This window comes from Belonocnema kinseyi, chromosome 4, assembly GCF_010883055.1.
Source record: "Belonocnema kinseyi isolate 2016_QV_RU_SX_M_011 chromosome 4, B_treatae_v1, whole genome shotgun sequence".
NCBI lineage: Eukaryota > Metazoa > Arthropoda > Insecta > Hymenoptera > Cynipidae > Belonocnema > Belonocnema kinseyi.
In genome coordinates, this window is record NC_046660.1 from 68,443,814 (window position 1) to 68,459,462 (window position 15,649).

Below are 15,649 nucleotides of genomic sequence, written 5' to 3' on the forward strand. Positions count from 1 at the left end.
AAAAATCCATCTCTAACCAAAAATGCCTTCGACATGTTGGGCAGTATAAGCCTGTGACAACATTTCAACACTGAAATGTTTTTATAATAATAATAATAATAATAATAATAATAATAATAATAATAATAATAATAAGAAGAAGAAGAAGAAAGCATCCAGAGGTGACTATTGTCACCTCCAACGCTCGTGGCCGCCCGTAATTGTATACCTACAACATCATCGAGGAGGTTACAACCATCGTATTAAATTATTTGAATTAAGTTATAACATTCTAATCTCATCAGTCACTTGACTTAGTCCGTGGCTATGATGTATAACATTTCCAGTCGCATCTTTAAAAAATTATGAGAATTTCCAAAAGTTAATCAATGCTGTCATTTTCACTGTTTACAATTTAAAAATTTGCATTAAAATTTCAATCAATTTTTAATATGCACATTAAATATTGAAGAGACTTTAACTGCAAATATTCAAAATGGAAGAATTTTAAATTGCAAGTCGTTAAAGATAAAGAATGTTATACTGTTAATCTTTAAATTAAAGCCATAAAAAAATTTTTATTACATAACTTTCATATATAAATATCGTAACTGGTATAATTTGGAATTCTTCATATTCGAAATTTAAGAATTTCTAAACAAATAAAAATTGATGAACTCTAAACTGCGCGAAACATTAAAATTGAACAGCTTTTTATTTTGAAAATTAAAAATGAAAAATGTATGCAATTTTGATGATTTAATTTGGAAACTTCTTCCATTTTGAAGTTTTAAAATTAAAAAACTTGATATTTGTTTGCTAAAATAATAAAAATTAAACAATTTTAATTACATCTTTATTTTCTTTTTATTATATCTTTAAAATTTGAAGGCTTTAATTTTTACAAAATAAAATATAAGAAATATGTAATTATAATGATTTACATGAACAAATTATTTAATTTGGAATATTATTAACTTAAATTTGTTGAAATTGAATTATTTTACAAATTGAAATTCGGAATTAAGCAAGTTTTAAGTTTTGTAATACAATTTTAAAAATAATAATGCTTTACATTCTAAAATTTATCGATTTCGAAGATTTATAATTGAAAATTTGACTTTTGACTTGAAAAATCATCAAAATCAACCAAATTTAGAATTTTTGACTATTCGATAAGAACTAAAGACTTAGATTAAAAATTAAAGTAAAAAAATATTAAAAATTACTAAACTTAAAAAGAGGAATCCGAAAAATGGAATAATTTGTATTCCTATATTCATAAAATTCAAGTATTTTTAATTCAAACTTTTTAAAATTGCAGAACCTTCCATTGTAAATTAGTAAATTTAATGAGATGTGAACTGTAAAAGTGTTAAATTATAAGTCATGCCAGTTTTAAAATTTCCAATTAAAAATTCTCCAATTTTTATGATTCACATTTTAAAATTCTTCAATTTTTAAGATATAGTATTAAAAACTGGACTTCTGGTTTCCTAAAACATCAAAAATTAAAGGATTTTCGTTGATATACCTTTAAATTAAATAGTTTTCGAATGTAAAGTTTAAAAACTTGAGGATTTTAAGTCGGAATTCGTGACAATTGAAGAATTTGGAATACTAAATCTTTAAAACTGAAGCATTTAAATTTTTAAAATGAAAAATTAAAATGTATAAAATTTGGATTACATACTTAAAAAACTTTTTATATTTGGAAAATTTGTTATTTGAATTTTTACTTCCATAACCATTCAAATTTGAGAATTTTACTTATACTTCTCTAAAATTCAAAAATTTTCAATTGTAACTCTTTCAAAATGTAGAATTTTAAATTTTAAGTCTTTAAAATTTGAAATTTTTTAATTTTGTCAATTTACAGTTAAAAATTACAACAATTTTAATTTTTACATTAAAAAATTCTGCAATTTTTTTGATTATCACTCAAAATTTCATCAACTGGCAAGATTTATAAGGGAAAACTTGACTTCTGATCATCAAAGTCAACGAAATTTAAGAATTTCTATTTAAACATTTTAAAAATTGAAGAGCTTTCAATATTAACTATTTAAAGTAAACATACATTTAATTTTGATGATATACATTCTAAACGTTTTCAATATTGAAGATTTCGAAATTAAGATTCTACTGTTGTTTGTCAAAATAATCAAAATGAAACAATTTTAATTATACATCTCTAATTTAAAGTAATTATCAATTGCAACTCTTTAAAATTGTAGAACTAGGTATTGAAAATCTTTGAAATTTGAAAGTTTTTAATTTAGACTTGACTTTTAATCTTTAAGATCAACCAAATGTAAGATTTTTTATTTAAGTATCTTTAAAATTGAAGTTCTTAATTTTGAAATTTTAATATAAGAAAATCATATAAGTTTAAAGTTTTGCAATAACAAAGCTGAAATTTTGAAGATTTTCGTTCGAAAGTTGTTAATTTTAGAAGATTAAAATTGAAAAACTGACCTTTGATCTTGTTCTCTGGTAAATAATATTTATTTATTAAACATACAATAATAAACTATTTTAATAAACACATTTTTTTGGATATTTTATGTATCATAAACAAATTCTTGTTTGAATAAAAATAACGATATTCGAAAAAATATATTTCTCAATTTTTAGCAATTTTATAATTTCGAAGATTCTTTATTTCTAGTACTTTCTTCATGAATTTTACAGTCTCGGGGATTTTTTTCAGATATTTTTCCGAATTTTGTTTCAAATTAAATCATATATATTAATTTAAAAATTACAGAATAGGAATAATAAACGTTCTTTTTAATACTGACAAATATAATCGCATAGAGTTTTTGTTAGTTATTGATTAATTATAAATATTTGTATAGTTTTAAATATTATTGATTCCTATTTTTTAGTACTGATAGTTACAGCACTGGTGCAGGTTATAAGTCAGTGCGGATTTTTTCGCTGATGAATTGCAGGTTCTCCGATCCAATAGTTCTGTCGAAAAACCTTGGCAAGCAACTTTGGTGCATTTGACAGAAGTGCGGCGATTCCCACTAATCAGTGACTAATTGCGAGTCTGTATCGAGATAAACTCATTGGTTTGATCCCAGTCCAGGAGCGTATTAATTTATAATTTTTAGTTACAAAATTTAAAAATACTTCCAGTTATCGCAATGTATAGACCTTATAATTTAGAATGTCTTTTCGGGCCCTATTTGGATGCTAGCTCGCTTCACATGAGTAAACATGTTTTTAAGTGTCTAACTAAAGTATTTTTTTGCACATTTCCAAAAAAGTCATGGCCTGTCAAATGACCAAAAATGAAAAATGAACTCTAAAAAAATGAACGTTCTTTCTCACCATTCAATTCGCCTTTTGAAGTCATAGTCTGGTGCTGACTAGCCTATCAGGACCTATTTAATTTCCTAGATAATTTCCTAAATTAAAAATTAAATTAAAATATTTGTTTGCACATTTCCAAAAATATCTGGGATGCCTAAATGTTTAAGAAATAAATATAACAATTTTTTTCTCATTGAACAGACAGCCTTTAAAATAATTTATAACGTCAGCCATCTGAAATATATTTTAAAAGGATCCACTGACCATCATTAGTTTAGCTTGTATATACTAGCATTTGACCATACAAATACGTTTCACTTATACCCAGAGCCATAAGAGACCGGCTTGATTGCGCCACATTTACATTCAGGATGGTACATCCTGGCCCTGAATAGTTCCTCTATGATTTTCTACGCAGGATGTTAATTATTTCATATACTTTTTCGGATTTCTCATTTTTTAGGCAATTTGATGTTTTCATAGTGACCGCTGGACCGGGAATTTTTTGAGACCGAAAAACACCATGAAATGACAGTGAATTTATTTGTTGAACGAGAATCAAAAAAAAATTTTAATTCTATCCAACCTCTTAAAATATTACAAATTTTTTAGCAAGCAAAGTTGACGTTAGTTCTTATTTGTCTTCTGGCTGGGATTCGAACCAAGGTCTTCAGAATAAATTCCAATTAAGAGTTTAATATGTAAACTAAACTATTTCGTTTTAAGCGTTTCCATTAAAAAAATTTGCATCAATGAAAAGAAATATTTTTTAATGTTTATAAATATTTAATTATTAATTAAAAATGTGTCATTATAAATCATTCAAACCCAAATATTAAATTTGTAAGTAAAAGTGTTTAATTTTGACTTACGAATAATAATAATAATAATAATAATAATAATAATAATAATAAAAGCTTTCTTAGTTTATAAAAAATTCAAATTATCAATTGCGATTAAAATTTTTTTTTTAATAAGTTAGAAGGTTCTCAAGCATTTTCGAAGGTTTCAAAAGATTATAAAAAGTCTTGAGATTAATTGGAAAATTTTATATGATTTTCTTTTATTTGATTTTTAAAGAAAATTTAAAATTATTTTAAAACGCATCAAAATATTTTCAAAATTAAGATGAATCAGGAAAATTTGATTTTGAAATTTTTTTCAAAGATTTCCAAAGATTTCAAAGTGAAATTTGTTCAGCTTTTCAAGAAATTTGAAAGGTTTCAAGATAATAAGAAAATATTCTGAAGATTCATCAGAAAATTTTACATGATTTCATGTTTAAAAATCTAATTTTTAAAGAATATTAAAAAGGATTTCTAAAGATTTTCGAAATTGTCAGAAAAGAATAGGGAAGGTTTTAAAATAATTTTTTAATTTTTTACGATTTAATAAATTTGTATTGACAATTTAAATCAATAATTTAAATTAAAAATTTTAATCATAATTTTAAATTTGCCAAGATTTCCAAAAATGTTAAGCTAAATGTAGATTATTGAAGATTTCCAAATAAAATTCCGAAACTTTTTAATGCTTTTTGAAGGATTTAAGTTGAAATAAGTTTCTTTATACTCCTGGAAAAATAAAAAATCACTTTTTATAAAAAAAAAATAATTTAAAAATAATGCTTAGAAACATTTAAAACCTATTTCCGACGTATACGAAAAATTCAACAATTATTAATTGGAAAGGACTTAAAATAATAATTAAACTTCTAATTTAAAAAAATACTCCAATGATATGATTTTGAACATTTTTAAAAGTTATCATTTTATACATATAAATTATTGAACGTTAAAATTTCAAATGTCTGAATGAAAAGTTTTTCATCTTGAATATTTTAAGTTGAAACTTTTAAAGTGTTTTATTATAAGTGCTTTAATTTGCAGTTCACTTTTGATTACTTCAAATAAAAAAACGTTTAGTTTTAATCATTAGGAATAGGAACAAAAAATTACCTATATTTTTTTCTCGATTAAAAAGGACCATGTAATAAAAAAACGCGAATTTTCGTTTCCGGTATCAGAATATTATAAAACTCATAAATGACGGCATATTTCTTAGCAGTTTGACTTTTGATCGTGAATGACTTCTCAAAAGTAGCTCGTTTTGTGAATTGCTTTTAATCTTATCGGTTGTTTCGAGAGATATTCTGATTAAAGGTTACCGATATGATGAATGAGTCTACACGCTGTCATAGAACATTTTTGTCCTGAAAAATATTAAGCTATGGAACACTACTAAAATAGAATAAAAAGAAATATCGATCAGTCTAAAATACTTTTAGATTCAATCCTATCTAAAAAAATCTGCCTGCCGCGCGAGCACATTCTCGTTGCGCGCTATGCGCGCGGCTCGTTTCGCTCGCAATTTTCAGCACGTCTAGGGCACACGATTGTCGGTTGTTGCGCTTCGCGCTCAATGATGTCCTTATCTGGCGCTACGCGCTCGGACTTATTGGTTTTCTCACATTCGTGCATTCGCATATTTGCTCTCGGCCTTTGCATTTCTCCCACATTCGTGTACAGAGCTTTCAAAATTAAAGATCAATGAATCAACAACTATCGTTTTGCAATTGCGAACTCTCTTTTGTTAAAGCTCTTACGGCTTTAGCGAACACATTTTCACCACGTATACGGTGCTTGGCACTCAATTTTGCCCAAAATGTCAAATTTTATACACTATGCTCAACACTTTTATATCAAATACAATACATTTTTTATGTGCCTCTGCCTGGGATTAAGTATTTATATTTTGCAAAATAAAGTACAAATTGTATTTACCATGATTAATTTAATATTTGTTTTTTATTTTGCATTAAATTGTAATCTTCGCTACGCTGAAACATGTATCATTTTAATCAAATTATATCATCGCAATTCATAATATGCATGGAAATTGGAACAGTCTTATTCTTATTGCCTTGTTTTTATAATTTCTAAAATATTTTTAATCTTGTTTTTTGCGAATAAAAAAACTACGCTTCCTATTCAAAAATATTCGTAAAAGTTTTGTAAATTTTTTTTTTTTGAATAAATTTGGTCTCCCTTATTCTCATAGGTTGTATCGTTATACTGAAATGTAATCTTTTTATTTTCAATGTTATTTTTAAAAATAAAACAAAAACTACATATCTTTCAAAAAAGTAATTCCTGAGAAAAATGTTTTCTTTTTTTAGGTGCACAATTTTGGTAAATCCATCCCCTTTCGTATCTCACTTTGTTCATCACAAAATAGAGTTATTGATTTTTCATTAGCTTTTTTCGGCTGCAAATGTTCATTTTCGTTTGGTTTTTTGAATTTTGAAAATGCTATAACTTTGGTCATTTCTATTTTATCCAAAATAGTAATAAGGATAAATTGTTCGTACTTTGGTCTACTATAAATAGCTGTCGAAAGTATTTTTAGATATTAAAAAAGGTGGTATCAAAAATTTTCAAAATCTTCTAGCTTTTCAAAATGTTCTAGCTTTTCAAAATTTCTTGAAAAAAGGTGGCTAACGAATTTTTCGTTTCTTTTCATATCTTTATAAATTGTGCCAAAGGGGAATCCTATCGAATAATTCCTTCAAATGTTACCGTGTTTACAGACTACAAAGACAAGAACGACAAAGGCAACAATGACAACGAAGACAGACAGACACCGACGTATAAAATATTTTTTCAGGCTCAGGGGGTCTGACAACTTCCACATTTGATCAATACAAATATTTCTTAATATTTGGAAATAATGATACATATTCTTAGCATTTCGGTGATAAACTATAATTTTTGGACTTTTTCACAATTTCAAAGATTTGAGGAAAGAGACATTTTAGACAAAAACTTAAAAGCCAGAATTTACGAAATTTTTCATGATTAACATTTTTTTCGGAAAAACGAATGATTTCAAAAGATATTTAAAAGTTTTACTAGTTTTGAAAGATTTCGAAATAATTTCGATTTTAAGAACATTAAAAAATAAGTAACTACAATGTCGATTTTTGAAGATTTTGAAAAACAGAAACTTTATAAGAATTTTGAAATGTTTCAAGAAAATCCATTTTTTTAAAGATTCCTGGGAAAATATTAAAAGAACCTCTGAAAAAATATAAAGATAATTTTAAACTTGAAAAGATCTAGCAAAAAATTCGAATAAAATGCAGATTTTTGTCTCTTAAAAAAAGCAGCTTTTTAATAATTTCGAAAGGTGTCAGGAAGATTGATTTTTTTCAAGATTTCTGGGAAAATAGCTAATGTGTTTTTTTAAAACTTACTTTAACAGTTAATTCGAAGAGTTCTTAAAAGATTTTTAATATTTCCAAAAGTTTCGGAAATTAATATATAAGACTGTAAAACAAAGTATTAAGTTTTGAAGATTTCAAATAAAAAATTCAAAATTTAAATAAAATGGTTGAAGTTAAACTACTTTATTAAAAATTATTGTTTTTATTTCGTTGAATGATTCATCATTTTAGTTGGAAATCTACCGTTTTAGTTAATAGTTTATCTATATTTTTAATTCTATTTTTTTGGCAGAAATTTAATCTTTTTCATCAGAAATTCATCTTTTCCTTTGCAAATTAATGGGTTGAAAATTCTTTTTTTTTATTACTTCGAATTTTTCTGTGTTAACTGAAAATATTTTTTGGTTGAGATATTATCTATTTCATTTTTCATTGAAAATTCATATTGTTTGGTTGCAAACTCAACTACCGGGTTAAAAGTTAAATTGCGTTGTCAATTAATATCTTATTTGGTTCAAGATTTATCAATTTAGTTGAAAATTCATAATTTTGATTGAAATTTTAACCGTTTTAATGAAAAATCGTCCTTTTTGAAAACAAATTCACATTCTAAGTTAAAACTTAATTTTAAGAAATCATCATTTTTGTTAAAAAACAATCTTTGTAGGTAGAAACTATTTTATGGAAAATTCGACTCGTTTCGTAAAAATGTACCCTTTTTTGGTTGAAAATGAAACTGGTTAAAAATTACACTGCTTCATACGCGAATTTGAATATTTTTTTTAATAGTCTTTTTCTTTGTTTAAATTAAACTCTTTTTAATTTAACATTTAAACTGTTCTTAGTTAAAATAGCAACTATTATAATTTATATAATTATATATAATACATAATTATACATAATTTCGGTTGAAAATTGGACTATTTTGTTCAAAATCGTCTTTTTGGCAGAAAATTAACCTTCCTCGTTGAAAATTAATCTTTTTGTTTTAAAATTAATTGTTCGTTAAAATTGTTTTCCTCGGATGAAAATGTGACTATTTGATTTAAAACCCGTCTGTTTTGCTAAAAAATTAATCTTCTTGATAGAAACTATTTTGTAGAAAAATAGTCTCTTTAGGTAAAAATGACTCTTTTTTGGTTCAATCTGAAACGGGATGCAATTTACTCTGTTTTGGTTGAGAGTTAAAATATTTTGTTAAACTACTTCGTTAAAAATTAAATTTTTTGTTTGATTTCGTTTTTCCATAAAAATGAATTTTTTCATTAAAACTGTAACTCTTTCGTCAAATAAATTTTTTTTGTTAAAAAATTGTCTTCCTGGTAGAAACTGTTTTGTAGAAAAATCGTCTCTGTTGGTAAAATCGAACCTTTTTTGGTTCATATGTCACTGGTTGACAATTAATCCACTTTAACTCATGAGTCATCTATTTCTATCAATATTTGTATTTTTTATATCATGCTAATATTCAGTGCAAAATGTTCTGTGTTTTCCTCAATTTTCTCAAAACATTTTTGCACTTTTCCTGACCTTTTTGAACTTTTTTGTTAGTTATAAAAAAACCTTACACCTAGGAGTTCAATAATGTTAATGTACAAAAAAAGTTTGTTTTTTAATTTACTCTAAACACTTTTAGCAACAACAGGCTTGGAGAAATTTATAAGGAGTTATCCAAATATTTTGTAAGGCATATGTAAAATTTATTAATTTTAAACAAAATAGTTAAATTTTCTACCACAGTAATGAATCTTCTCCAAAAAAGGCTATGGCTACGTAAGCCTAAATTTCCGTGCGAGTAGCCATATTTTTCCATACGAGTTGCAAGACTTAGAAAAGGGAAATTTTCTTCGGCACCCTGAACGAAAAGTGTAATTGTTGATATTTATATCTGAAATATTTTAATTTTCAATCAAAAACAGCAGAATCAAGCCATAAATATGATTTTTTAAGAAAATGGTTCAATTTCAACTGAACAAATTAATTTTTAATTAAAATGATAAATATAAAAAAAAATTATTTTTAACGAAACAGTTATACTTTCAACTCAAAAGATGATTTTTCTACCAAAAAGACAAATTGGTAATAGAGTAGATGAATTTCCAATAAGAATGTTAATTTATAACCAAAAATAGAATAGTTCAATTTTTAGGTATAAAAATACAATTTCAACCAAGAAAAACATACAAATATGCAACCAAGAAATTTAAATGTTTACTAAAACTAAAAAAATGAATTGTCAACCAAAAAAAAATCAGCTTTCAACGAAAGACTACAATTTTTAACCAAACTGATGATTTTTCAAGCAATAAGATTTAAATTCTCCTAAAGGGAAGAATTTTTCACAAAAAATGGAATAGTTAAATTATAATTTAGAGAAATTAATTTATAACCAAAATAATCGACCTTGAACTAAAAAATAGAAAATAAAATTTTATTCAAACTGCTGACTTTCCAACCCAAAAGATGAATTTTCTATAAAAAAAGATAAATCTTTGCCAAATAAATGAAATTTTAACTAAAAAAGACACATTTTTGACTTAAAATAGAATAGTTGAATTTTCAGTACCAAAATTCATTTTCTACTTAGGAAAATTAATTTTCAACGAATTGGTTAAATTCTTAACGAAAATGCGAAATTTTCAACTAAAAAACAAATTTGTAGGGAGGTAGTTACATTTTTGAACAAGCAAAATAAAATTTTAAATTAAATGATGTATATTCACAAAAAAAACTTATTTGTAATAAATAGTTGAATTTTAACCCAAATTATGAGTTTAGTACCAAAAACGACAAATTATGATGTACCGGCAACGACAAATTTAATTTTATCTAAAATTATCTACCGTCAACAACAAAGAAAATTTTCAGCTATAATGATGCATATTCAACCAAAAATAATAATTGTTAACTATATTGGTTGAATTTTTAATCAAAAAGATAAATTTTCTACCAAAAGAGACAAATATTTTACAAAATGCATCAATCTTTAACTAAAAAAGATAAACTTTAAGTTAAAAAAAGAATAGTTTAATTTTCAGTCTGTAAAATAAATTTCTTAACCAAAAAAAAACAAACGAATGTCCTACCAAGGAATTGAACTTTTAACCAAAGCTAATAAGAAAAATAAATTTTCAAACAAATAAAAAAAATCCCATTGAAATAGTAACATGCGCAGCCAAACAGATGAATTTTGAACTAGGAAAATTATATTTCTGTAAAACACATGAAGTTTCCACAGGGGAAAAAGATGAAACGGTTTAATTTCAAATCAAAGAAATCAATTGTTGACTAAAATGATCTACCGTTGACGAAAAAATGAATTTTTAACCAAATATGTGGATTTTAACCCGCAAACGAATTTTCTACCAAATAAGAAAAATTTTTAACAATTTATATGAATTTAAAACAATAAATAAATTACCTCAAGCCTAAAATAGATTACTTAAATTTTAAGTAAACTGATCAATGTCCAACCATATAATATCAATATTTAACGAAAGAGTTACATTTACGAGCAAAAATATGAATTTTCTGTAAAGAATATAAATATCTTTCCTAAACATGTAGTATTTTAAATTTCTGGAAAAAAATTGACTTTCAACCAAAAGCTTGTGATTTTTAACCAAAAAAGATTAAATTTCTATCAAAGTAGATTAGTTTTCAAAGCAAGAAGAGAAATTTTTGACCAAAATGAATTCTTTTTTTAAAAAATTGCAAACTGGAAAATGACTGCTTTACACGAAATTCGTTATTCTTAAAGAAGAACTGTCAGACATATTTCATACTACGTTATAGAAATTTTTAAAAATTAGAAACACATTAATTATTATTGAAATTCTTCAATTTTTCTAATTTATAGCTCTTAAGAACACGAACTTTCATAGGTGTAAGATATTGATTAACATGCTCTTTCTTTTGCTCACCATGATTCGTGACCTTTATTCTTATCTTTAATAGTAATCAATTGTGAAATCACGTTTCGGTCTTTACTTCTTATTATAGCGTGAAATAATTTAGTAAAGATTTTGTAAAAAGTGCTGGTTTACAAAAGTAATTAGGTTATAATAATTATGTAAATTATTTTCACTTTCTAATTATAATTCAATATGAGTTTTCATATAAAGAAAAAGTTCATAGTGGTTAACAATCAGAATTGATTAAAAATGTAAAATACATCGAATATATATCGAAATTTTTCTATAATGTAATATCATCATTTTGTTTAAAAAGAAAGTCTACTGCGAGAAGTTCTTATTGCTTTAATTTTATTGCTTTAAACTTAAAAATAAATTTATTTTACCAGAAAAGTGACGAATTAAAGAGATACATAAAATTAGTATAAAAATGTATAATGAAGTCACAGAGAAATATAATGTAATATTCAATAAAAGTTAGGCTATAATTGTTAAATCATTTAATTAATATCAGCTTTTTTGTCTTTTAAGTTTTTTTATTATACATAGCATCAAAAGAAATCAGAATACTAAGAAAGAAATATAATCTAGATTTCCTTTAAACTATTGATAATTTCATTTCTTCTATTGATTCGCTTCGAATGCTACTTTTAATTATCTGCTTCCCATTTAGGAAAATACTTGTTTGTATTTAAAATTTAAACTTAACTATATAACATTATTCCAGTCAAATTTCTTTGAAAATCCGCTCGCATGTTCATTTTCTACATACTTACATTGGATAATGCTCGTAAAATTCGTGCAAGTAATTTACTCATAAATACACATAGAATTAACCTTTAAAAAATATAGAAATCAAGGTTTTTACAATGAGCATTTATTATATAAACACGTTTTGATATTAACAGAAAATTTCTATTTTTATCTTTGATATTTTCTCTAATTTTTCCGAAACATGCATACTATTCCGCAGCACGTAATGAAATATTGAAAAAATTATAACCAAAAGTACATTTTGCAGAGAATATTATGCGCTGCAGAACGACTGGCTTTTTTGATAATTTTTTACTATCATAACTTTCAGAATTCAGATCAGTGTAGTCAAATTTAGTTATTAATGTAATTCCAATTTATTTTTTAGTTTTCAAATGATGGCCTCGTAACTTAGAAACTCGGGAAATAACGGAATTAATCTAAAATTCCATCTAATGAAAATAATAGTCATAAAATTGTGATTTTCAACCACTAATGTCAAATGCAATTATCGAAATTGAGCCCTAAGTTCTTATCTATCCAATTCCTATAAGCAGCAATTGACGTATAGGCACCTGGAAATCCGGCTTTCGCACATCCATTACCCCAAGAGACGATTCCAGCTAATCTCCCATTAATAGCAAGTGGCCCACCTGAATCGCCTTGACAAGCATCTTTCCCACCAATAGGAAGTGCAGCACAAATTTGGGTTGGGGGGACTCCCCCAAGATTACGATATGCACGATTACATACTTTTTTTGAAACAATAGGAATGCAAGTAGTTTGCAAAACTTCGGGATATCGTCCATATTCTTTTAAAGCTCCCCAGCCAGTGATGGTGGCTAGTGTACCAACAACAGCTGCTTCTTCTCTTTCAAAGAGAGGAATCGGTTGACGAGTGCCATCTAACTTAAATGGTGTTTCCACTTTGATGAGAGCCAGGTCATTAAATGGTATTCCGAATCTATTAACTTGATACCCTTCGTGTTTTATTATTTTTTCCACTTTGTGACTAGATCCTCCAGTTCCCTTTTGTTCAGAACCTGCTCTTATAGTGACCATATATTCAGGATAGAGGATGCAGTGACCCGCAGTGATGACCCAATATTCATCGATTATGCTTCCTCCACAAAATGCGTTGTAATTTACTTCCAAAGCTACTTGGTAGGGTACTTCTTTTATTGAAACATCTGATCCTCCAACTATTCGACCAGACGGAGTGAAGGGGTTTAGTTGACGAAGAACAAATGGAATAGACTCGGCTGAAAGTTGAATTGTTTTTAAATTTAAATACCCTTTCACAAAATTAATTTATTAAAATTCTTTAACTGGATTTAGTTTTTGAATATTGGTTTGTTTAAACTTTTAAGACGTCGAACACGTTTTAGAGAGAAAGAGAGATGGAGTATAGTAATCTTAGCGCGTAATTTGTAAAAATACACTTTGGAAAACTAGGGCGTACTAGAAACGTTTTAAAGACTTATTGAAAGTTTCTTTAGGTCAGGATTCAGGGCACAATGGGCGGTGGTGAACAACAAAGTTTCGAGTGAACATCTATTTTCCTTCTTTAACACCGTCACGTGTCAACACTTTTAGACTAAGCAAAGCACATTAAAAAATAAAATAAAATAATAAAGGACTTATCAAAGTACTTTTTGCACAAAAATGATTTCAATTGACATATATAAAGTACAAAGATTCTGCATCACAGAAAAATCGTCAAAAATCACGAATTAAACTCACTTGAACCAAGGGTTACGATCAACATCACAAAAAGACACAAAATCATTTTGAAGGGCCGATAATGCACTAAATGCATAGGCATTTCAAGCAGTATTTATATCGGAAATAAAAGAGCTGATAAGATTTTTTCTCAATACATTGAAATCAGAGGTTGACATATTTTTCAGTGTTGCAATGCAAACGAGATTAGATACATTTAATCTCAGCAGGTGCTTCCGATAAATGATTACAATTTTTCCTAAGTCTCTCAACTTGAAGATAAGCTTTTTAAATTGTCTACAGAGAAGGGATTACTATCGAAGATTGTCTATATTTAGGAAAAGTATATTTCTCAAACGTAAGTTAACAGTAACAACAAAATAATTAAAGTCCAGCATGTCTCACAATCCAATCCCGGAAGGAAGCCACTTCGGTGTACACGCCAGGAAATCCTTTTCTTGCACATCCATTGCCCCAAGAGACAATACCAGCTAATCTTCCATAAATTGTAAGAGGACCACCCGAATCACCTTGGCATGCATCTTTTCCCCCTTTGGGATGAGCAGCACAAATCTGACCATCAGGAAGTCCTCCATAAGAAGAATAAGCTTTACTGCACAATTCTTTTGATACAATGGGAACGTTTACAGTTTGAAGCACTCTAGATGTACTGCCTCCTTCTTTTAGAGCACCCCATCCGGTAATGGTAGAAAGTGATCCTTCAACAGCCTCTTCATCCTGGTCAAAAAGAGAGACTGGCTTACGCGTTGCATCTAATTCCAGGGGTGTTTTCAACTTCAGTAGTGCCACATCATTTTCAGGAATTCCATGCAAATTCGTTCTGTAATTCTCATGCCTGACAACTTCCTCCACTTCGTGTATAGATCCACCCGAATTAAATTGACTCGTACCAGCTCGAACGGTGATCCACGCACTTGGATAACTGGTACAGTGTCCAGCAGTCAATACCCAATCTGCTGAGATGATACTTCCTCCGCAGAAACCAAATCCGTAAGCCTGCAGTGACACTTGATGGGGATATTCCTGAATGGAAACTGAATCGCCACCAACTATGCGTCCATTGGGAGTGAAGGGATTTATACCAACTAGATTTGGAATTCGGTCAGCTGTTGGAAAGTGAAATGTAAAAATGTTAATATGTATAATGAAGATATGAATTTTTATTAGTATTTAGCTTAAATTAAATTCTTTTTGAGAAAAGATTTTCTCCTTCGCTCCGCTGGGAATCGAAACGCAGAACTTCCGATTGCCGTTCGGAGTGATCCAAAGAAGAATCCTTTTTCAGAAATACACACATTATTTGGCAAGGTGTTCCGTATTCAAATTTTCGAAAGGATCTGTATCATCATCAGAGAATAAAATAAATTTTTAAAGTCTTTTCAGGCTAGATGAAGTTATAAATTACATTTTTTTAAATTAACTTTTTCTCAAAAATATCTTCTCTTTTGCTCTGCCTGGAATCTGTGAAATTCTGATTGCCGATTGTATTTGTAAAAAAAGGTTCTTTCGATCTCTCTAGTAGCTTAAGGGAAAATCACCTGCCCGACAATCGGAAGTTTTCTGGTTCGACTCCCAGCGGAGAGAAGATCTTTTTTCCAAAAAATGTAATTAAAAAAAATTTAATTCATAGCTTTATCTTGTTTGAAAAGATGTTAAGAATTTCGAAGAGATTACTTATCTATTCTAATTACGAAAATTAGAAACAAATAAA

At 27.2% G+C, this 15,649-nt stretch overlaps 3 protein-coding genes across 3 annotated transcripts in view; 1 reads left to right on the forward strand and 2 right to left on the reverse strand.

Annotated features, from left to right (window-relative positions):
- LOC117172135 (trypsin-1-like) overlaps nucleotides 1-15,649 on the forward strand; it is a 58,974-nt gene that overhangs the window by 22,952 nt on the left and 20,373 nt on the right. The window lies entirely within an intron of this gene.
- Nucleotides 12,628-13,973, reverse strand: LOC117172138 (trypsin 5G1-like). The gene is made up of 2 exons (XM_033359935.1): nucleotides 13,939-13,973; nucleotides 12,628-13,457 (listed from the first exon to the last, which is right to left on the reverse strand). The coding sequence occupies exons 1-2, from the start codon at nucleotides 13,961-13,963 to the stop codon at nucleotides 12,694-12,696; spliced, it is 789 nt and encodes a 262-aa protein (XP_033215826.1). The 5' UTR covers nucleotides 13,964-13,973; the 3' UTR covers nucleotides 12,628-12,693.
- The window catches only part of LOC117170939 (trypsin-1-like), a 2,448-nt gene continuing 1,100 nt past the window's right edge, over nucleotides 14,302-15,649 (reverse strand). Inside the window, exon 2 of the mRNA XM_033357986.1 lies at nucleotides 14,302-15,044. Coding sequence (XP_033213877.1) covers nucleotides 14,302-15,044 — 743 coding nt within the window. The remainder of the gene's footprint in view (nucleotides 15,045-15,649) is intronic.

Coding starts and splice junctions, on each gene's coding strand:
- LOC117172138 (XM_033359935.1), bottom strand. CDS start 13,963: ATGTTGATCGTAACCCTTGGTTCAA. Junction 13,458..13,938: donor GATCGTAACCCTTGGTTCAA/GTGAGTTTAATT, acceptor TTCAACTTTCAG/CCGAGTCTATTCCATTTGTT.